Source organism: Cricetulus griseus, chromosome 7, assembly GCF_003668045.3.
Source record: "Cricetulus griseus strain 17A/GY chromosome 7, alternate assembly CriGri-PICRH-1.0, whole genome shotgun sequence".
NCBI classification, from domain to species: Eukaryota; Metazoa; Chordata; class Mammalia; order Rodentia; family Cricetidae; genus Cricetulus; species Cricetulus griseus.
In genome coordinates this window covers 84695660-84720733 of record NC_048600.1, presented here as the reverse complement: position 1 = coordinate 84720733, position 25074 = coordinate 84695660, and the positions used below count along the sequence as shown (strand labels likewise).

Genomic DNA, 25074 nt, shown 5'->3' with positions numbered 1-25074 from the left:
TAAAGCCTCTGTGTGTAAGCCAGGTGTTGGTGGCACACGCCTTTAATCCCAGCACTCGGGAGGCAGAGGCAGGCGGATCTCTGTGAGTTCGAGGCCATCTTGGTCTACAAGAGCTAGTTCCATGACAGGCTCCAAAGCCACAGAGAAACCCTGTCTTGAAAAACCAAAAAAAAAGGAAAAAATAAATAAATAAAACAAAAAGCCTCTGTGTGTATTAGGGAACTGGGTGGTGGGCACCTCAAAAATACCAAAGAGTAAAACACACACCACCACACTTGAATGTGTCTTATCCTTTTCCCTGACCCCTTTCTATTAACTCTGTACTTAAATTTGTTATTCTATAATAATCTTCATCTGGGCGGAGGTGGTGCACACCTTTAATCCCAGTGATCAGGAGACAGAAGCAGGTGAATTACACTGAGTTTGAGGCCAGCCTAGTCTACAGAATGAGTTCTAGAACAGCCAGGGCTACACAGAGAAGCCCTGCCTCAAAAAAAAAAAAAAAGAATAAATAAACAAAACAAAATAACAACAACAACAACAATAAAGCCTTTTTCATTTAAAGACTTGTTCTAATGCATGACATTTTAGGAACACCAGTAAAGGGATACCTAGTAATTTTAAATGGTAAATGAAACTTCAGTATGTCTCCGAATAGTGTTACAATGTTACAAGAGCAACTAAAAACAAAGTTGCTGTATTATTTCTTTCTCACCTACATACTTTGCACATAAACAAGGTGTCCTGGTTTAGTTTTTCTCAAGCTAGATTCACCTGGGAAGAGGGACCCTCAATTAAAAAAAAAAACAAAAAACAAAAAACCTCCCATCAGAGTATTTGCTGTGGCAAGCTTGTAGGACATTTTATGGATCAATTGATGTGGAAGAACACAATCCACTGTGGGGTGTCAGCCCTCCACAGGTGGTCATGGGGTGCAAGCCAGTAGCTGCATTCTTCCATAGCTTCTGCATGAGTTTCTGACTACTGGTTTGTGTGGAGTTCCTGTTCTGACTTCCCTCCACGATGGAGTGTGACCTGAGAATTGTAAACTAAAAACTTTCCTCTCCAAGTTGCTTTTGGTCATGGTGTTTAATCACAACAATAGATACCCTCACTAATATACAAGGTAACTAACAGATAAAAATAAACTAAAAATTATGACATTATGTACAAAATTTTTGAAATGCTTTGAGTTTTGGGCTCCAGAAAGTCTCTCACCTCAGCCTCTCCCACCCAGCATAGAAAATAGCTGTAGTTATAGATTCACCGTACCTCTTCATTTGATAATGGTGTTGAAGATTCGTCTTGAGTTAAAGCACACACTACTGGTATTTTTACTTCTTCTTCAGTATCTGTTTTTTTGTAATCTTTCCTCTTACTAAGCCTTTGTTGTTCGTCCTCCTCCTAAAAGTTAGGAAGGAAAAGGATTATTCATTATCCAGGTAATCTATATGAGTCATATAGTTCTTCGACCACTCAAAACAAGTTCAGAGATCTTTATGAGAAAAGAAAATCAGACACAAGGTTATTTGTTCTGTATTCAGTGTTAGGGAGCTCACCATTTTACTACTGTTAAGCACAAAGTAAGAAAATCAGGAAGCAACTTTTAAAAAAGCACACTATGCCCAGCACTCAGGAGGCAGAGGTAGGCAGATCTCTGTGAGTTTGAGACCAGCCTGGTCTACAACAGCTAGTTCCAGGACAGCCTTCAAAGCCACTGAGAAACCCTGCCTTTAAAAAAATAAAAGCACACTACAAAAGTAAGGCAAACAAAAGAAAAGCAACTCCTTGCTTCAGATAATCCATAACAGGCAAACTACATAGACAATCCCATCTCACTACAGAAAACAAGAAAAGTTAGTCTGATATCACACTCCATTCAAAGCATGTACAACTGATGGTGGTGGTAATCCCAGCAATCTAGAGGCCTAGGTAGGAGGCACAATTTGAAGCCAGGTTGGGCTACATATTGAAACCCTATTTTATAAAACTAAAAGCGGGGGTGGGGGGGGGAGTGGGGGGTGGGGGGAGCGAGAGAGGGAGAGGGCGGGGAGAGAGAGAGAATATGAAGGTAGAGAAAGGAGGGGAAAGATAGGATTAAGGGAGACTTAATACAAAAGGATGATCCAAGTCCAAGTAAAGAGTCGTTCAGCAAAGATGACTATACCTTTTCTGTCTAGTGAGGAGGAACAAACAGAATTCTACAGGAGGAAAAAGCATGGGCTGGTTTCGTTTAAGGGAGCCAGTAAAGATGATCCAAAGGAAGTAATTGCTAGAGCTGAATCTTAAAAGACAGTGAGGGGCATTGGTGACGATCGCATTTAATCCCAGCACTCGGGAGGCAGAGGCAGATGGATCTCTGTGAGTCCGAGGCCAGCCTGGTCTCCAGAGCCAGTGCCAGGATAGTCTCCAAAGCTACACAGAGAAACCCTGTCTCGAAAAACCAAAAAAAAAAAAAAAAAACCAAAAACAAAACAAAACAAAAAGACGGTGAGATGTATTTACCAGCTAGGTAAGAGAAGACCACTAAGGAAAGGCTCCAGGGAGAAATGAAGCATTTATAAAACACTGAGGCCTAGAAGAGTAAGCGTAAGGCTGACAAGACTGACAAGTAGGCGTGTACATGAAAAGTGAAGGCCAGGAACAAAAAGATGGGTTATTAAGTAATTAAACTCTGGACTGAACTACTCCAACCTGGGCATTACCATCACCTCTCCTCTGCCTGCTTCCTACATTGCAAACCCTAGGATGGCAATGTAATGCCTCCTCACATAGAGTTTTTATTTACTGAGAAACCTTGAGATAAAGCTTTATAAAGTCTTGGCACAATGTTAACACAACAAATATTAAAGAAAGGCTTCAACAATCATCTTCAAAGTAAAAGACTGTTTTAATAAGATAAAAATCTATACTTTAAGTATGAATTTAAAATATTAAATATAGAAAACGAAGAAAATCTAACCTAAGTCATATATGGTAAATTAAAATATTTTAATACCTAGAAAAGTCGAGAACAGTTTTACACAGCTATCCTGGGGAAATACTTGAACAAACACACAGTATGTCAAAGGATAATGTCTGTGATGCTATCTGAGATGACAAAAGAACAAGAATGGAGGTGGCTCTAGATATCCACTACAGTAGAAGATTAAGTCAATCATGGTTGCTATGCTACTAGTTAACAAGAGTGAGAAAGAACTGGAACAAAAACATACACCCAGGATAATGCTTTTGGGAAATTAAGTTATAAAATAATACTTATGAATATGATACAGACATATGGGGAAGATAATACTAAGTGGATAGTCACAAACACTCCAAACTAATCTAGAAGACACTACCAAACTGAGAAATGACGTTGCTACTGAAAAAGCAGTGTCAGAGATGTCAAGGAGGATTTTTTTTTTCTTGAGCACTTGATATTATTTCATTTGTATTACCAAGAATTCTTTTAAATTAATTCATTTTATTTTGTGTGTTTTGCCTACATGTATGCATGTGTACCACATGAGTGCCTGATGCTCTCAGAGGTCAGATGAGGGCATCCGGTCAGGCCATCAGATCCCCTGGGAACAAGAGTGGATGATTGCGGGCGGGCGGTGGTGCACGCCTTTAATCCCAGCACTCAGGAGGCAGAGGCAGGAGGATATCTGTGAGTTCGAGACCAGCCTGGTCTACAAGAGCCAGTTCCAGGACAGCCTCCAAAGCCACAGAGAAACCCTGTCTCAAAACCCCCACCCCCACCCCCCCAAAAAAAAGAGTGGATGATTGTGAACTACGATGTGGGTGCTAACAATTGAACCTAAGACTTCTGCAAGAACAAGTGCTCTTAACAGCTGAGCCATCTCTTAAGCACCCACCTCTTTGTATTTTAAACAAGCAACGTTTTCTATGAGAAAGTATTAGTGTTACACAGTCATTTAACTGAAGCAATTTTCAAATAATGAGAAACAGAGCATCTGGAAGGAAGCACTAGGAACGCCTATTGCCTTCCACACTTGGAGGCTCCATTCCTATCCTCTTGTTTGGGCAGTGGGGTTGGCGGTGTGACAGGATCTCACTACATAACCTAGACTGTCCTGAAATCATGATTCTCCTGCCTCAGTCTCCTAAGTACTGAGATTTGAGGTGTAGGCCACTACTCTCAGCATCTACTCTATCACACTTTTATAACAGAAGTCACCAAAAATTTGGCCTGCTCTGAAAACTCAGAAATCTTAAGAGAACTACATAATACTACTGAGAAAATAAATGTTCTCAGAAATACTGATGCATCTTCAATCCCCAAAGAGGGTTGTTTCTAAATCAGTTTCTTCCAGGATGAGATAATGTATAAAGACAAAGTCCTTCAAATGTTTTGAGTCTTGATGCTCTCATATTCATTCATCTCCAACTGCAGACTCAAGTGCTGGGGTTGTAAGTGTGTGCTACAAGATCTTGTTGGCTACTATGTTTTCTCAAAGTGATATCAAAAAGGGTTAGAGATGTTGCACAATGGGGCAGCATCTGCCTTAGCATGCCCAAGGCCCCTAGGTTTGATTCCCCAACATCAAAAATAAGTGATAGTAAAGTGGCACAAAACATCTTGCTCCAACTTAGGTTAGCCTCCAACATACATACACAAGACAACTTAGGTTAGCCTCCAACATATATACACAAGACAATTTAGGTTAGCCTCCAACATACACAAGGCAATACCGAGGGGAGGGGAGCACAATTATTAATAATGACACCTAAGAAACAATTTATAAGAGCTGGGGGGATGGCTCAGAGTTTCAGAGTGCCTGCTGCTCGAACAGAGGACCTGAGTTTGGCTCTAAACTCACAACACCTAACTTCAAGAGATCTGATGCCCCCAGCTTCAATATGCACCCAAGCGGACAAGGCACAACCCCCCACACCCCTACACACACACAAATACATATAATTAAGAATAAATCTTTAAAAAAAGAAAAACCAACAATTTATTCACCTGATCTTTCTTCTTCAGTTCTTCAACTTGTCGGAGTTGTTCAGAAGTTAACACAATCTCCATTCGCTGCATGTCTCTCATCAGTAAACGCTGAGATTCCAGAAACTGGTCATTGGCCTTCTGCCATGTATGTTTTAACTGGTTGTGTTGTTGTCGTTCTTGCTCCAAGAGATGGCAAACTGTTTAGGAGCCCCCCAATCAAAATCACTGCATTTTAATGGTAGGCAATTTCTTTAGCACAAGTCTCCTTTGGCCAACATTCTATTCTGTGAGCGTCTCTTGACTGACACCAAGGAGCAATCTACCCCTGAATATGATGACTATTCCCACCAACCCTCTAAAGCAAAGTGACCCCAACTGTGCCCTTAGGAACAAACAACTCTGCCCTTTTTAAGTTTTAGAAAACCTGAATTAAATAAAAAGTGTTAGGGTTTCTTTAATTATCTCTATGTTCTCCTAGGATACAACACATGATATACCACAAAGAAACAGTATTGAGAAAATATAATACTGTTTTAAAAGTCTTCAAAAGCTTATTTACATCCCACCTGACAAAGCCTAAAATACAAAGTCTCCATGTCCTGACCCAGTAGGGCAGGCAGCTCTAACCTGCAGTGGCTCTGACCAGCAGTTGCCTGAATGACTGTATAACTAATAACTAGGTTAGATTCTAACCTAATGTTAGACTGTTACATTGCCTCTCAATTTTTATCTCTCTTCTTTTAAAGATACTATTATTTTTCCTTTTACTTTTTATTACATTTTTAATTAGTTATTTTGTGTTTGTGGTTGTATTTATGTGGAGGTCAGAGGCCAACTTGCAGAAGCCAGTTTTCTCCTCCTACTAAGTAGATCCTGGGGCTTGAACTCAGGTCATCAGACTTGGTCACTGAGCCATCTTGACCACCCTACGACACTTTTTTTTGATGTATTATGTGTCCATACAGAAATAACTGGTGTTTTTGTTTTGTTTTGATTGCTTGTTTTTTCAGAGCTAAGGACCAAATCCAGGGCATTGTGCTTGCTAGGCAAATACTCTACCACCAAACTGCCCCCAACCACCAGAAATTATTATTATTACTTCTTCATTTTAATGGACCTTTTCATACTTTTCTCATATATATAAGGAAAGTTTGATAACCTCAATGTCTTACACTATTTTTAGAAGGACTAGGACACAAATTTTAAATTTAAATAACAACTTTGATTTTAATCATATTGAAACCTCTTTCTTTTGGATACCCACTGACAGTATAGGTGTCTTTCTGATTAACAGCACATGCAAAAACTGTTTCCTAAAGGTCAAGACCTGATCAAAGGTTGGGATATTTTTACACCTTATGTAGCAATATTAGGCATATACTTCAGTTTTCAACTATTTAGAGGGGAAAGCTAGCTCATATATAATACTACATTGTTCATATCTCTTTCCACAGCATTTGATAAAAGTATTCACTATAGGATTCTACCACCACAGACTAAATCCTATATACTAAGATATATTTCAAGTAAAATTTCAAATAGATTTCAATATGTGTAAGAAAAAAAATTAAGAGGAGGCTGGGGGTATGCAGGAGTACTCACCTCTCTGTTTTTAATAGTTACAACTTTACTTTCACTATCCCCTAGCTGAATTTCATTATTTCCCTTTTTTTTTTTTTTTTTCCGAGACAGGGTTTCTCTGTAGCTTTGGAGCCTATCCTGGCACTCGCTCTGGAGACCAGGCTTATTTCCTTCTATTAAACTATTGTGAAATGTAGGCAACAAACCACAGGAGCATAACTATAGCTACACCATTACCAACAGAAATTATAACTGTTTTCATATTTCCATATAGTTGCTACAGATGTCTTCTAGGGATGTGGGGGAATGGGGTCTCTGTCCTAGGCTGGATTCCAACTTGATAAATGGCAACTAAAGATGACCTTGAACTTCTTGCTCTCCTGCCTCCAAGTCTAAGTGGATCATACTGTGTGCCACCAGTCTCAGTGACCTCAGAATTGCAGCTGCTACATGTGTTGCTCTGACTTGTTACCTGTGTTAAGGAAACAGCAATTACCACTCTGTATCCCAAATATTCAATTTTATGATGTCTTTTTCTTTTGCTTGGTTTGGTTTTTAGGTTTTGTTTTTAAAAGAGAGGCCCAGGAGGGCTGGAGAGATGGCTCAGAGGTTAAGAGAAGTAGCTCCTCTTCCAGAGGTCCTGAGTTCAATTCCCAGCGACCACATGGTGGCTCACAACCATCTGTTATGAGATCTGGTGCTCTCTTCTGCTGTGCAGATATACATGGAAGCAGAATGTTATATACATAATAGATAAAAATCTTAAAAAAAAAGTTAAGAGAGGCCCAGAATTTGAAAGGGAACAAGACTTACAGGAGGGTTCATTTGGAAGAAGAAATGGAACGGAAAAATGATGCAATTTTATTATGATCTCAAAAAATAAAATGATTCTTAAAAGTATTTAATTTTTAATCATTCACATATGAGGGGGAGTATGATTATATGCACATAAGTACAGGTGCCTGCAGGAGTATGAAGAGAATCCTGGATACCCCAGAGTAGGTGTTAGTGTTATAGGTAATTGTGAGTTGACAATCAAATCTCTCCTCTGAAAGAACAACAGTGCTCCCTGGGTAGTGGTGGAGTATGCTTTTAATCTCAGCAAAGGCAGGTGGATCTCTGTGAGTTTGAGACCAGCCTAGTCTACAGAGTGAGTTCCAGGATAGCCAAGATTACACAATGAAACACTGTCTCAAAAAAATAAAAAATTATAAAATAGGTCAGCATTTAACAGCACTACTATCTCTCTAATCCATGTTTTTTTTTCTTTTTTGAGACAGAGTCAAATCATAATGATTCCTCTGTTTCAGCTTCTCAAGTATTAAGACTATAGGTGTAACCCACCACACACAAGCCAGCTGCTTTTTAAACTTTTTTATTTGTGAAAACACAGAGTTCACTTGCACATCACATTGCTACTTCAACAGTGAAATCAAAACTGTCCCTTAGAAAGCAGGATACTACATGAGGTCCTTTCTAGCCAACTCTCACTTTTGCTAATTTGCCTCTCTCTAAATGACTGTGCAAACTAAAGCACTTTAAGCAGAAAATGTCTAACTTCCTTACCTTTCTGCCCAGAGCTTATGCCTTGTGAAGTTATTACTGTGGTAGTGGTGGAAGGAGAGGCTACTAGCAATCCAAATTCCTTTAGCAGCTTTCATAAGACTTTTCAAACTGGACAATAAAGCTTAAATTGAATCCCTAGCATGGTGCATTGGTGGTTTAGGATTTGTTGCTGTTATTAATAAATATGAATTTTACTTATATAATTCTCTTGGAAGAATATAAAGTAAAATGTATATAACATATGTTTATTTACCTTCATGCAATTCTTTCCTCAATTTCTCGGCATCTTCCTGTAGAACAGATTTCTGAGTATTCAAAACAGCTACATACATCTCCAGATCAGTCCTACAGGACTTCTCAGCTTCCAGATAATGATTCAGTTCCTTAACCTGAAAGAAGTATAAAACTCAACTTTACAACTCTAGTAGAAATGACAAATAGAGTAAATATCAGTGGCTGTATTTTAAACTTTAAAATGATATAAATTTAGAAAATAACAGAATTAACAGATGCTAACTATAATTCTTTTAGGTAAATATATAATTGAATTTATATGTAAAGATTTTATACCATGTTTTTTAAAAAATGTACTTTTAATTTCTATTTCCAGAGCAATGCATGTATATGCTTACTTGTTCTCCTTTTCAACAACACAGATGTGATTTGCTTACATGTGTGCATGCACACATGCTCACATTTAGGTACAAGTACACATATATGCACAAATGCACAAAGGACCTGTGTGTGTAAATTACACAACTACAGGTGTCATTCCTTGGGCACAGCCTCCTGGGGCTTTTGTTTTGTTTTTTTGAAATAGGGTATGTCACTGACCTGGAACTTACCCAGTAGGTTAGGGTGGCTAGCCAGTAGGCCCCAAGTATCTGTCTCCACCTCTCTCGTGCTATAATTACAAACACACCCACCACACCCATTTTTCCACTATAGGTTCCAGGGATTGAAGTCTAACCCATTACCTCTCCCCTCCTTTTAGGTAAGATAAAAATGGCATAACATTCTTATGACTTTAAAGCAAAGATTTATTTATTTATACAGTGTTGTGCCTGCTTATATGCCTGCATGCCAGAAGAGGGCACCAGATCTCATTACAGATGGTTGTGAGCCACCATATGGTTGCTGGGAATTGAACTCAGGACCTCTGGAAGAGCAGCCAATGCTCTTAACCTCTGAGCCATATCTCCAGGTCCTTTCTTAACTTTTGATTTCTGGTGAGATGATTCCAGATGGCTTAGATTTATAAAAACAACTCATTCTGATCAATTCATATACCCATGGGAGTTAACGAGGAGGTTAGAACCTCAAGATGGCTCAGCTCGATAAAGGTGCTTGCCACCAAGACTAATGACCTGAGTTTGATCCAGGGAACCCTCTCGGTAGAAGGAAAGAACTGTTGTAAGTTGTCTTCTGATGTTCACATGTGTATCATGACAGTTGAAGTTTTTTTTTCAAAAGAGAGGAAGTCATGATGTAAAAAATTACTAATCTCATCATATCAAACAAACTTGAAGGCAAGTACAGAAAAAAAAATTTAAATCCTGTCTTTTCATAATATATTTCCTGTTGTAACACTCAGATTAGTAACACAACCTAAATAATTGAAACAAACACAGCCAAAACAAAATTTGGTATTACTAAAAACAAAAACAAAAATGCAGGATAAAAGTATCACTTGTTTTATCTTGCTGTCATGTAAACTGTCTATCCTCAGTATTTATGGGTAACGTGCAGTTTTTTTCAAATGGTCACACCTAGTTTCAAATTCAAAGTCTTCTTCATGAACCAACCTACTTTTTCAAGTTTAAAATAGCCAGCTTGATGGGTAGTGGTGGCACACACCTTTAATCCCAGCACTAGAGAGGCAGAGGCAGTTGGATCTGAGTTGGAGGCCAGCCTGGTCTACAGAGTGAGTTCCAGGACAGACGGCTACACAGAGAAACCCTGTCTTGAAAAAAAAAATTAATTAATAAGGCAGGACATCTGATCTCAGTGATCTTTACTCCGAGATTTTGTAAGTCAGAGACTAAAATGATCATTTACTGCAGTATAGTGCTTTGCTGGAAGCTGACAATCAGTCAACATGGCAAAGTGATAAGAATCTGCAGATGGGAGGAGTGGTAGGAGCAGGATAGGAGGGAGGGGGAACTGGGATTGGAATGTAAAAAATAATAAAAAATGTTTAAAAAAAAAAAAAAAAGAGGCTGAGACAGGAGGACTGCTGCAAGTTCCAGATTACCCAGGGTTACACTGTAAGATTGTAAGATACACCCCCAAGCATGCGCGCGCAGCGCGCGCCCCCCCCCCCACACACACCCCTCAAAAAAAATTTTAAAAATTAAGAAAAAAAAAATCACACAAATGGACAATTGTAACATTCCAAGCAACAAAAACAGGGAGAGAACAAACTGCTGACAGTACCTTTCCAAAGGGGGGGAGGGTATTAGGAGAAAGAGGAAGGAAGCTGTTGGACCTGTTTTGTACATTTGAACCATGAGTGGTTCAACAAATCTGTGACTTTAGAGCGTTTTTTTAGACTAAAATAGAATCCCACTTTCATTTGCATTTCCCTGATTCCTAATGTGGATGAACTTTTTGTGTGTTTCTCTATATAGGCCTGGCTGTCCTACAACTCACAAACTCTATACCAGGCTGCCCTCAAACGCAGAGATTGGAATGACTCTGCCTCCTGAGTGCTGGGATTAAGGATATGCACCACCACACTCAACTCTGAAGATTTTCAGAAATGTATTATGAACTATCTGTTATCTCCTCTGTGACTGTATATTCGTACACTCCAATTATTTTCTTCTGGGCCTTTTTTTTCATAGAAGGACTTTGCAGAGTTTTGTTAATTTTGGATAACTTTGTCAGATATGACTTGTACCTTTTTCCCCCTCACAGTGTATAACTTCTCCTTTCAACTTTATAGATTTTCTTTTAACAAGGAAACTTGTATCAGAATATAGCCAAATTTGTTAATACTTCTTCCAGAGTCAGTATTTTATCTTATTTTTAAGAACTTAAGGAGCATAGTTCCACATGCCTGAAATCCCAGCATCTGAGAGGGAAGCAGGAGGATACTGAGTTTGAGGCCAGCCCGAGCTATACAGCGAGAAAGAGCTGGTCTCAAAAGTCTAAAGTAAGTGTGTGTGTGTGTGTGTGTGTGTGTGTGTGTGTGTTAATTAAAGGGTGGTACTCAACTCCTTATTGCTGGGATTACAGGTGTGAACTACTAATCTTTTTCCTGTCCTGTCTCTCTTGATGTTGGTTTGCATCTTCTTGGACCAAAACACAAAACAAGCAAATAAACAAAACCACCTAGACAAAATTACTGAGTACAGTTCCTCAGATAATGTTCCCATCATTAACGTTAAGACTGTTACACATTCTTTCACTGTGTTTGATGAAGGTTTAATAACCTTTCATTAAGTTATTATATAATTAAATTAATCAATCTTTCCAAATCCAACATAAATATATTTATTGTTTTACAATCTTCTGCAATACATCAGTTTCAAATGATACACCATATTCAAATGTGAGAATTTGTGTATATTTTTGGCTGTTACCTAAGGGCTTTTTTTTTTTTTTATCTTCCTGTGTTATTTGATTTACTAGTCACATGAGAGAACCTTCTTTTCCTATTCATTAATACTGTTTGTAAAATATAAGGTTATCACTCTGTCTGGACAAACATGGCCCCCAAACCAACTAAGTCTGATGTTTACTGGGAAGGAGAAGCAAGATAAAGACTGGTTTGACCCAAGGCTGACATTATAGCTCAGCAGGTAGACGGCTTTACTGGCATGCAGGAAACCTCAGGTCAGATCTCCAGCACCACATAAACATATGCTGGCACTTGTCTAAACTCCTAGCATCTGAGAGGTAGAGACAGGAAGATCAAATTTCAAGATCACTCTCAGCTACATAGCAAGTCTTAGGCCTTTCTGAGCTGTGAAAGCATGAGAACCTCAGTTCAAAACCCCAGAGCCTAGACAAAAGATCTAGGGATGTGTAGATGCAGCACTGTGGGGACTTGGAGATAGAAAGTTTCCTGGCACTTACTAGCCACTAGCCTAGCTCCAAGTTCAAGTGAGAGACCTTATCTCAAAGGAACAAAGCAGAGAGCGACAGAACAACATGCTACACATCCCGCTTTGCCTCCATGATCTCATATGGGCTTTCACACCTGCGCACAAACACCAAACAAACCAGTAACATTCATATATATATATATATATAATATATATATATATATATATAATATATCACAAGACTTTTGGCTCCAGGTTCTATAATAATCACTACTTTAGTTTTCCTACTTTATCTTGAGGACAATTTGATTAATTGCCTGTTATAATAACTTGTTTTGTTTTGCAAAAGGCCTCTCTAGTTCAGACTTACCTTGACAGTCTGATCCTTCTACCACTGCTTCCAAAGTGCTTGGATTACTAGCACTTACCATGACCAGCAGAATTTTTTTCACTTTTTTTTTTCAAATGTACTAGTATAACACTATTTATAGTATCTACTACTTTTATATCAGTAGTCATGTCCCATTTTGATTTTTTTCAATTTTCTGTACAAATTTTTCCACCTTTTTATGCTGACATTCTCCTTGATTCTCTAATTTTCCTATTTCAATAATTTCTGATTCTGTATTTCCTTCCATTTATTTTCACTTTTTACTGTTTTTATTTTCCCATTAAGTGTATGTTAAATATTTATATCTGTTGGTTGCCTATCACAAGATGCTAAGATCCCACTGCTTCAGTTGTAGATTTATAAAGAAATCAAGATGAGACTAAGCTGGAAGCTTCCTTCCTGTTGGCTAGCCTTCAGAATACTAAAGTTGTTACGTAGGCTGTTGAAAGAAAACTGTCACCAATAGTCTTATTCAGTTGCAGACTCTGGGTGCAACATGACCAACCAGCCAGGCAAAAATGTATCCATGGCTGGGAGGTCATAGGCCCTAGTGGGCAAACTACTAATGTTGGTTGGCTAAGTAGACATGATGTGATTGTTAAATTGTATATTCCCCTAAAACAGTGCTGGTGTTTGCTTCTTTTTGTAACAGGTAGTACTGCATAGACTCACAACTGGGCAAAGAACTGAGAGTAAGTTATTGCTGAACTCAAATGTTACGTCTATACCTCCCTTCCAAGGCCACTTGAAGAAGAGGGGATATAAAGAATGTAAGAGATAGATGAAGTGCTGGAGAACTGTGGAACACTGTTTTCAGGGCAGGTAATGGCTGCTGCAGAAGCAGCTGTGACTACCTGCATAAGACTGGACGCATCACCATCTTGTCATGAAGGGCCTCTCCTCCCTAAGAATTTATACAGTTAGTTAGTAGTTCTTGGCAGAGAAAAAGACATTTTCTTTAATGGGGTAGCCATAGTAAGTGGCCCCTGTTCCTGGAAATAACCCTAATTAAATGCACTGACTGGCAACAACAAAAAAAAATACAAGATATTTACACCACCGTAAGTACTTTGTGATTTTTTTCCATCAGCTTTTTTCTTAATCCATCTTTTGATATTTTATTATAAAAAAAATGTGATCAGAGTATTGGGTCCATAATAACATTAATTCTGTGAAAATTGATACTATATGACCTTATTTTAAAAAGTTAAGATACAGAAGGAAAAGATAAATATATCATAATGTTGAAATAAAACATGATGTACCTGGAAATGATACCTTTTCTCATGCATTGCCCAAAGCATTTATATGTTCTAATTTGAATATGGCTCATAACAACCTTGTAAGACAATCTTTTTTCATTTTATTTTTGTTTTGTTTTTCAAAACAGGGTTTCTCTGTATAGCCCTGACTGGCCTAGAACACAAAGATCCACCTGCCTCTACCTTATCCAAATCTTTTTTTCTTCTTTTTGGACCCAACCTCTCTATTATCCTAATTTTACAGTTGAAAATCCAAAGGATAAGAAATTTCACTAAGTCATACAGCCTACTAAATGCTGAGTTTTTGACTACTATATAGTTATTATCTCTACTCCTTTTGTTGTAAATTATTTGTGTAGATGTGTGCATGCCCACATACATTCATGTTCACCATGTATGTGCTAGTGTCCACAGACAGCAGAAGAGGGTGTCAGATCCCCAGGAACTGGGATTACAGATGGTTGTGAGCTGCCATGTGGGTGCTGGGAACTGACCCTGGAAATTCTCTGAAGGAGCACTAAGCACTTTTAACTGATGAGCCATCTCTCTAGCACTAATCTCTACTAGCCACCCCTTAACCTATTTTATGTTATACTTGATTATATCAGTTTTCTTTCGGTTAGGCTTTATACAACATATTTTTATTTATCCCTTTATTCTACTTGTGTGCTTATTAAGACAAGATCTCACTTTGTTGCTTAAGCTGACCTTATATTCACAGCAATTTTCCTACTTCAGCCTCCTGAGTATAAGCTACCAGGCCTGGTTTATTTCTTTATGTTCAGTCTTGTTTCGTTAAATGCCTTTTAAGAAACACACAGTCTTGCCGGGCCTTGGTGGTGCACGCCTTTAATCCCAGCACTCGGGAGGCAGAGGCAGGTGGATCTCTGTGAGTTCGAGGCCAGCCTGGTCTCCAGAGCAAGTGCAGGATAGGCTCCAAAGCTACACAGAGAAAACCTGTCTCAAAAAAAAAAAAAACCAAAAAAAAAAAAAAAAAAAAAAAAGGGGGCAACACACGGGGACACGAGCGCGTGCGTGCGTGTGTGTGTGTGTGTGTGTGTGTGTGTGTGTGTGTGTGTGTGTGTGTGTGTGTGTGTGTGTGTGCACATGAGTGCTACAGTGAGCACATGGAGGTCAGAGGACCTTCGAGCAGGTGAAAAGACAACGCTCGGAAGTCAGTTCTCCTTTTCACCATGTGGGTAGAAGAGATCAAACACAGACCCTCAGGCTTGAAGGCAAGCACCTTTATCTTGCTGACTCTATTTTCTTTTAGTACTGACTATCAAACCCAGACCCTCATCCATACTAGACAAGTGTCAGCACCGAACCACTCAACTACACCTCTAATCTCTTACTTTCTTTCATTAATAAAGAATTTTCTCAGTAGTAGAGCCCTTGCCTAGCATATGTCAGTAAGGCCCTAGGTTCAATCTCCAGCACTAAAAACAGATATTAATGTTTCCACTTCTGTTTTTGTTTGGTTTGACTTTTTAAAGGCAGCATCCCATGTAATATAAACTGGCCTCAAACTCACTGTGGAGCTGAAGATGACCCCAAACTTAATTTCCTCTTGCCTCTACATCCCACAGGGTTCCTATTATGGAACATCAGTCACCAGGCCCAGCTTATGCAGTGCTGAGGGTCAAAGTCAAGGCCTTGAGCATGCTGGAGAGGCACTGCACCAAGAAACCACATCCTAGCCATGCTGTGTATATGGTCAATAGGAAGTACATCCAGTCTAAAAGATCTCCTAGAACTAGGGTGAGGAAACAAAGTCAACTATAAGCAGCATCTTTTCCTAAGTAAGAAAACTAAGGCTAGGAATGTAGCTCAGTTGTCAGAGTGCTCTGCCTAAAGCCCTGGGTCTGATCCCCAGAGCTGAGTAAAACAGAGATGGAATACACAACAAGTTCAAGGCCACCCTGAGTTACATGAAACCCTGTCTTACAAAAATAAACCAATAAAGATGACTTGTTAAAAGCAAAAAGAAAGCTGGAGTCTCACGTTGATAAAATGGATAACTGAACACAAGTCTTCATTCATGATTCATTCACTTTCCCCCAACAAAAAAAACCCTCCACCCAAGCTCTATAGCATGGCATCTTTCTCTTGCTTGCCACTTTTTAAAATTACAACAATCATGACTGAGGGTTTAAATAATCAAAGGCCAAATTACCACAGAGCAGGTTTGCTTTCATTTTGTTTTTGAATTTTAAACAGAAGTAAGGTTCTTGAGATGCTTGACTAAGTCATTTCCCACCACTACTTCTTAAGAGATTTTAATTTTGCTCCTGGCATTGGAGCAGATGGACAACAGCATTTCACAACCTTTGAGGCCTCCAGCTCTTTAATCTTCTCTTCAGCTTCTGTCAATTTATCTTTCAAAGCTGCAATTTCCTTCTCCATGGGCATCACGACAGATCGAAGCTTTTCAGCATCTTCTTGGGCCTATGATTACAAGGAATTAAATGCAACAACTTACTGATTGCTCTTCTAAGAAACTCTAGTCCACCCATTTGCTAAAAATTAGTGTAACAATTATACCATATACTTTATTAGCATTCATAAAATTGAATACCAATTCTCATTTTATTCAAGTTTTTTTCTTTGGATTTTTATTAACATACAGTCATTATATTTACAAAATGATGGGCTTCAAAAATAGATGTCATTCCAGTTTATCATATACTTGAACATATTAATACCAACCATCATCCTCTCATTTCATTTTCCTCACTCATTTGTCTTTTCTTTCCCCAAATAGCTCCTAGTTGTCTTTTATGAAACACATACACACACCCTATATTCCATATTTGAGACAGTGTGATGTTTATCTGAGTATAGTTTATTTTGTTTAATATGATATTTGACCCTAGGTTCACGCAAAGAACATATGTGTTCTTCTGTAAACAGAACAGAGCTTGTGGGCTAGGGATATAACGAAGTACTTAAGAGCATGTACTGTTGTTCTATCAGTTCCTAGGACACACATTAGGTAGCTGTGCATGCCTGTTGATTGGAGTTCAAACTCCAGAATCAACAGTGGAAAAAGAGAACTCCCTAAAGTTGCTCTCTGACCTCCACATGCATGTCTGAATATATATTCCACATTATATACACATACAATAATAATAAAGATAGAAAGATCATTAAAATAAAAATAAAATTGAGAAGCTGTTACAGCTAAACCATGCCTACAACTACATGAGTGCATGACTAAATGCAGTGTGGTTTCTTGGATGGGAGTCTGAAACAGGAAAGAAAAAAGGACATAAGAGACAATGGCTAAAACTAATACAATCTGAATACAAAGACCAAACCTTTGTTACTAATGATGAGCTAGTATTAGTTTGTTAACTCTAACAAGTGCAACATACTATAAGATAAAATGTTAGAAAACTGAACATGAGTATATTGAAACAATATAATATTCATAAAATTTTATACTAAAAAAAAAAAAAAAAAAAAAAACCTCCTAAAAAGTAATAGTTAAGCCAGGAGGCAGCAATGGTGTGTGTCATTAATCCTATCAATCCCAGCACTCAGGAGGTAGAGGCAGGTGGATCTCTGTGAGTCTGAGGCCAGCCTGATCTACAGAACAAGTTCCAGGACAATCAGGGTGGTTACACAGAGAAACCCTGTCTTTAAAAAAAAGAAAACTTGTTGGGGCTTGAGAGATGGCTCAGAGGTTAAAAGCATGTATTGTTCTTGTAGATGACCTAAGTTTGTTTGATTCCCAGTACCCATGTCAGGCAGCTCCTGACACCTGTAACTCTAGTCTAGCTCCAGGGAATCTGATACATCAGGATTCTGAGGGCACCTGAATTCATATGTATGTACTCTATAAACACATATACAAACAATAAAAAATAAGTAAGTGAATAAAATTCATGGAGGGTCTAGGAGATGATTCAGTTGGTGCAGTGCTCACTGCACAAGCATGAGGACCAGGGTTTGGAACCATGCAGAAAGCCAAGTGTAGCTGCATGCACCTGTAATGCCAGCATTGGGAAGCAGAAGCAGGAGGATCTTGAGTCCACTGGCCAGACAGTCTAGCCTAATTAGTGAGCTCCAGGTTCAGTGGAAGACCTTGTCTCAAAAAGTAAGGTACCCAATGTGGAGTTGTGTGCAGATCTCTGTAAGTTTCAAAGCCAGCCTCATCTACATAGAGAGTTCCAAGTATATGAACCAGCCAGGGATGTAGAGACCCTGTCTCAAAAAAAGAAAGAATAATAAAATAAAATAAAAGTAAATGGAGGAAAGGGATGGGAAACTAGGAATTGGAAATAAATACGCCCAAGATATATTGTATGAAACTGTCAAAAACTAAATAAAATATAACTCTTAAAAAAAAACAAACAAACAGCATCCTGTCTGCAAGATTTACTAGTGCAACAGTGGCACAAATGTCATGGGAGCAACCAATCGACCCACCCCATCCCCCAGTTGGATTTAAGGCTCACTCCATTTAAGACGGAACCTATACCTGACACTGATAACGTGGCCAAGAACCTGAGACTAGATAGGTCATAGGGGAAACTTACTACTGTTATTCTGCTAAAGGAACACAGCCATAAAGTGACTCCTAATGATATATTGCTATATCCATGGAACATCACTCATCCCTCATGAGAAGATTCTTCCTTCAGTACATGATTATTAACCCAAAGTGGACAATGTGCAGAGAGTGAGAGATTTTGGAGCACTCAGCCCTAAGTGGGACGTCTTTATCAAACCCCTCCCCCTCAAGACTCAGGGAACCATACAGAAAGATTATAAGAGCAAAATGTGGTGGATGACTCCAAGGAAACAGCACCTTCTAGACATAACAGGGCTGATGTGCACATATGAATGCACAGAGACTTCAACAGTCAGTACACACAAGACCTAAACGAGTTCAGGTAAGACAAAATCCCAGCAGGGAGAAGTGGACACAAAGTCCCACCCCTAGCCAAGGCACTATTTGCAAATGAGACCTGTTGGCAAAAGAATCAGCTCTTTCCAATAGAGATCACTGGGTATATCAACCACACATTAGGGCAGGTCAACATAAAACATAAGACTCCATGGTTTTTGTGTGCTTTTGTTTTGGTTTGGTATTTTTTATTGTCTTATTACCTTTTTATTTGATTTTCATTTTTTGTTTTGTTTTTGAGAGAGAGGCAGAAAGAGAACATGAAGCTAGGTGAGGGTGAGGAGGATCTGGGAAAAGTTGGGGGAAGGAAAAACATAATCAAAACATATGGGATGAAAGAAATTTTAATTAAAAGAAGATTCAAAATAATACAGAGGTACAATGATAGAGAAAGTCACCTGATATGCATCTCTAGCATCACACATGGGCACAAACACACATACACACTATAAATTTTATAAAAATAAAATTTAGTTTTAAAACTAAAACTTTTTAAAAATAGCAAAATAGTGATCATGGAAATGATAAATACACATTTATATAAAGAATGGAACAAGGGTTAGTAGCCAAAGATCATTATTAACCATTTTAAAAGAAAATTTAATTTTTAATTATTCTATGTTCTTAAAAATACATATGCTACTAGATGGTGGTGGCACACACTTTTAATCCCAGGCAGAGGCAGGAGGATCTCTCTGAGTTCGAGGCCAGCCTGGTCTACAGAGCGAGTGCCAAGATAGGCTCCAAAGCTACACAGAGAAACCCTGTCTCGAAAAACCAAAAAAAAAAAATTATAAATTCATAAAATAAGATTGAAGGGCTAGAATGTTCTCAATGAGGGTCAGTGAGTTGGGTCAACATGGGTTCCTCCCATTGAGCCTCATGATTAGAGTCAGTATCTACATGTGGACATTGTATGGTATTGTTCAGACATAATACGTGTAGCATTTGTCACACAGAAACTAAGGTATGCTATAAAAAATTAACAAGTATTCTAAAATGTTTAGACATGGTATCAAGGAACATCTCCATCCAACACGAACTCACTGGGCAACTATGCACTAGATGACACCCTATGTACTTAGTACACACAAAAACTACATGCTCATGGAGTTAACATTCTATTGAACAGAAAAAAGCAGTAAACAAACACAGTAAAAGATGAACTCTGTTTTATGAGGAAACACGCTGTGCAAGAAAGAAAGAAAAAAGAGAAGAGAAAGAGAGAGGAAGGAAGGAAGGAAGGAAGGAAGGAAGGAAGGAAGGAAGGAAGGAAGGGAGGGAAAGAAAAGAAAGAAAGAAAGAAAGAAAGAAAGAAAGAAAGAAAGAAAGAAAGAAAGAAAGAAAGGAAGAAAGAAAGGAAAGAAAGAGGAAGGAAGGAAGGAAGGAAGGAAGGAAGGAAGGAAGGAAGGAAGGAAGGAAGGAAACCACCTAATCAGGGTACTGAAATCCGGAGAGTCCTGGAAGCCTGTGGGAAGAGGAAGGTAGGTTGTAACCTTAAATAAAAGAGGTAAGAAAGGCCTGATGAAGAAATGATATCTCATCAAAGATCTGAAGATGGAAAGGCTAGTCACATGTACTGTGGAGGACAAGGGGAAAAGGCTGTCTAGTCCATAAGTAATTCCTCAAAAGAAAGAAAGGGTAACGTTCAACTTTCAGTTATGTAGCAATGTTTTTAAACACTTTGCTTTTATTCTCAAGTAATTATGTAGGAAAATATATTCCTGCATACCTTTTTCATTTCATTTTCTAAATTTTCTTCCTCTTGACCTTCAGACAACCTTCTTCTTAAATCAGCTATTTCCCGCTCTGCAGATTCTCGATACTGTGCCCACTGTGCTCGCTCCTGCTCCAGCCTCAGATGAAACTGATGCTCATAGTCACGAACTGTCTCTATAAAATATCACACAGTCCATGTCTAAGCATCATGGAGCAATATCTAGTACACTGAAATTTTTTAAGTTATGTAAAGAGCTTGAGACAATTTTCTTTTCTTTTTTTGTTTTTTTTGAGACAGGGTTTCTCTGTGTAGCTTTGGAGGTTGTCCTGGAACTCGCTCTGTAGACCAGGCTGTCCTCGAACTCACAGAGATCTGCCTGCCTCTGCCTCTGGAGTACTGGTATTAAAGGCGTGCGCCACCAATGCCCAGCAATTTTTGCTTTAAAATTTTTTTATTTTATTTTATGTGCATTGGTGTTTAGCTTGAATGAATATATATATCTTCAGTTCCCTTGGTGTCAGATCCTTTGGAACTGAAGTTACAGGCAGTTGTGAGCTGCCATGTGGGTTCTGGGAATTGAATCTGGGTCCCCTGAAACAACAGCCAGTGCTCTTATCCGCTGAGCCACCTCTCTAGCCCAGAGACAAATTTTTGGAAATAAAAAAATTCTAGTTCTTATTATGAGTTTAAATAAGGGTTTTATTACATCATCATCATTGATCTTCACAATAGATCTGCCATATGCTATTTGACAAGGAACCCTGGAGAAGGTTCGAAGTAGAGTTTTCAACTTCCATCTAAGACCCACTCCCAAATCCGTTTCTCTGACACTATACTATGTTCCCCAAAACAAATACAACATTTCATTATAATTACATGAATGTGTAAGGAAATAAGTATTATTTCTGGAATATTTCACTAAAACCTACAATTCTAAATTCAGACAAATTATATAGTCTTTACAAAATAACTTCATGTTGAAAACAGTCTTGAAACATCACCTGACAGGTACTACTGGTAGCCCATTAAATTTTACTCCTTTTTTTCCAGATTTATTTTTATTTTACATATAGGTTTTAGTGTCCCATGCATGTACATACTGCACTATGTACATATCTATAGAGGTCTATAGAGGTCTATAGAGGTCAGAAGAGAGAGCCAGGGCCCCTGGAATTGCAATTAACCCACCCTGGGGGTGCTAGGAAATGAACCCAGATCCTCTACAAGAGGAACAAGTGCTCTTAACCACTGAGCCATCTCTCCCCAATTTCTATACCTTCTTCATTACTAATAAGACCAAACTTTGGGAATTTACAGTGCTCAATAAAAATACTCCACTTTCTAGCTGAGTAAATACCTTAGTGGGATAACTTGCCTCACATGTGAATGGCTCTGGATTTGATTCTCCACAGCACAAAACTAAATATATAGACTTAAAACCACACATTTTGATTTCTTTTAGTTTAGTTAACCACACACATGGTCAACAAAGTGTGAGGAAGATATAGCATGAAGATTTCCAGAAAAAAAAAAATTATGTTTCTAATGTAGACTGGAGGAGGTATAACCATTTCTCAGCCATGAAGCAAAGATGAAATTGTAAGGAACATGGTAACTATATAGAAGCAACCAGCCAGAAAAGTCCAGGATATGGGTGGGGGTCACAGAACTATTGTGACCACCCCTAGCTTACCTAGAGATGGACTTGATTTCCTATGAGAAAAAGGAACTCCTGTATAGATAAACCAATATAGTCAGACTTATTACATGAGACCAGAGTAGCCCTTAGTGAGAGCTATAGACTCAGAAACAAAGATACCCTTAATTGCAGCCTTTCAAAGAATATTACATAAAAAATGGGACACAAATGCAGTTGCCATTAGTTCACATTTGAAAATATTAACTAATTCCAGGATCCCAAAGATTAAGGTAATACCTTGTTTCATTTTGTCCTCATTCTCAAAAGCCAAGGAAGTAATGATGTACGTTAGTGCTGATAGGAAAGAGGCTACACATACTATTACACTTCTTCAGGTCAAAGGCCTCAAGTTGACATTCCATAAAGTCCATTTTAACTGTAAGGCCATTCTTGCCCATCAAATCAAACAAAGATTTCACATACAAATATACATTATACTTAAAAATCTAGACAAATAAAATATAGGTTTAAACCCTGCTTAAAATCTTACAAGTAGGCTGGAGAGATGGCTCAGAGGTTAAGAGCACTGGCTGCTCTTCCAGAGGTCCTGAGTTCAATTCCCAGCAACCACATGGCGGCTCACAACCATCTGTTATAAAATCTGGTGCCCCCTTCTGGTGTGCAGATACACATGGAAGCAGAATGTTGTATACATAATAAATAAATAAAACCGTAAAAAAAAGTCTTTCAAGTAACTACAACCTTCATTTAATTCATTATATCTCTAACACTCACTGTAAATCTTCATTATTAGAAGACACTGACAATGTGCCCATTACAACACCTCTGGCTTTCCTTTTATCTGACATCTTGAGGATGACAATACATAAAGCCACAAATGAACACAAAATGCACTTTAAAGCCATTTGAAAATGGTGTCAAGCATCAGAATTTGTTGATCTTAGAAAGTCTAAAACCTGGTCTTTTCTTTACCTTTCATTACAGCCTGAAGTGAAGCAACTTCTTCTCTCCACTGCCTTTTAACTTCATCTATAGCTTCTTGCTTAGTATTCTCAGAGACTGTGGCAATTGCCTTAATATTCTCCATCTCTGCCTGAGCCTCCCACAGCTGTGTCCGAAGATGACCCAAATCATCCTGTGCAGCTTGCAATACTGCATTTTGCCTCTTCAGATCCTCTGGGGAAAAAGTACAAGATTTTCCATTAATGTGTAGTTCACTTTATCAGACTCAAAAGAAATGAAGAAATTGGATTTTAAAACGCTAGAAATAGAAATATAAAGTGTGCTTGGTTTCAAAAACAAACTATTTACAAAGCGAGTTCCAGGACAGCCAGAGCTGTTATAGAGAAATCTTATCTCAAAAAAATCAAAATAAATAAATAAATAAATAAATAAATAATTTAGAAATAAAAAATAAAACACTGGGTAAAGTCACAGTTTTGGTGATATATTTAGGCTTTTACAACTTACTAAACAGAAATAATCACAGGTCCTTTGAAAAACAGTCAGAGCTCTTAAACACTGAGCCATCTATCCAGCCCTAATAATGAAATTCTTTAACTACTCTGGTGTAAGTGTCCAAATCTACAAAATGGAGATTAAAGATGGGCACTTCACAGGACTGTTAAAATGATAAAATGATGTATTATAAATGCCTGTAAGTATAGTAACTTCCAAAGAGTAAACCTTCAAGCATACTTAATGGAAGAAAGCCAGACTGTATAGTACTTACAATTGATAAAGCTATGCTTACTCTCTCGGTTACTCCTTATAATCTCTTAAATATTAAGTTGATATCACATGTACACTACACACCTTAGGTCTAGACAGAACATACATTTGGTCATGACTTCCAAAAAAATAAGATGGATGCATACAGTCAGGAAGGCAGTTTAGAGGTATAGCACTTGCCTAGCATATACAAAGAAAACAAGGATAAGCCTACTATCCCAATATAGAGATGTGTCTATTTTCTCTTACTGCCAACTCTCACTATTCTCTCCATTAAAAAAAAAAAAAAAAGTGGCTAAGCCGGGCATGGCGTCATATACCTGTAACCCCACCATTTGGGAGGCAGAGGCAAGCGGATCTCTACGAGTTTGAGGCCAGCCTGGTTTACAGAGTGAGTTCCAGGACAACTTCCAAAGCAATACAGAGAAACTGTATCTCGAAAAAACCATGAACACAAAATGTTCAACTTTTAAATCTATACTTGTACTAATTCTTCCTTCATATTGGATAATATGGATTATAATCAATATTCAATAACATACATTTTAATATGTTAAATAATAATGGTGAACAATTCTCTAAGCAAACAGAGTTCTTCAAAGAGAGGAAAAATTCCTTTCCTTCACCATTTAATTTTGTAACTAATTTCTTTTTATTTTGTTGTAGTGCCTATGAGGTATTGTAGGATAGTCCTTCTGTATGCTGTAAATACATATTACTCTCATTGGTTGACAATAAAGCTGATTTAGCCTATAGCAAGGCAGAATAAGGCTAGACGGGAAAGCCAAACTGAAAATATAGAGAGGAAGTAGGGCAGAGTCAGAAAGAGAGTCAAGCAGCCTCAGGAAAGCAAGATGCTAGAGGACAGGTAAAGCCACCAACCATGCGGCAAGATATAGGTTAATAAAAATGAATTAATTTAAGCTGTAAGAACTAGTTAGTAATAAGCCTGAGCTAGGGCTGGAGAGATAGCTCAGAGGTTAAGAGCACTGTCTATTCTTTCAGAGGTCCTGAGTTCAATTTCCAGTAACCACATGGTGGCTCACAACCAATCTATATAATGAGATCTGGTGCCCTCTCCTGGTTTTCAGGCATACATGCAGGCAGAACACTGTATACATAATCAATTAATTAATTAGCTAATTAATTAATTAAAAAGCCTGAGCTATAGGCTGAGCACTCTGTAATTAATATAAGCTTTTGTGTGTTTATTTGGACTGGGCAGTCAGGACAAAAGAAAAG

At 38.2% G+C, this 25074-nt stretch overlaps 1 protein-coding gene across 4 annotated transcripts in view; it reads right to left on the bottom strand.

The window, feature by feature from the left end:
• Rabep1 (rabaptin, RAB GTPase binding effector protein 1) overlaps positions 1–25074 on the bottom strand; it is an 80445-nt gene that overhangs the window by 28756 nt on the left and 26615 nt on the right. For 3 of the 4 annotated variants that reach the window (XM_027426885.2, XM_035447976.1, XM_035447975.1), the window contains 6 exons: positions 23074–23277; positions 20454–20614; positions 16135–16254; positions 8355–8490; positions 4973–5151; positions 1273–1404 (listed from right to left, as the gene is read on the bottom strand). In XM_027426885.2, the coding sequence (XP_027282686.1) occupies positions 1273–1404; positions 4973–5151; positions 8355–8490; positions 16135–16254; positions 20454–20614; positions 23074–23277 (932 nt within the window). The remainder of the gene's footprint in view (positions 1–1272; positions 1405–4972; positions 5152–8354; positions 8491–16134; positions 16255–20453; positions 20615–23073; positions 23278–25074) is intronic. The other variant, XM_035447974.1, reaches the window with a different exon arrangement.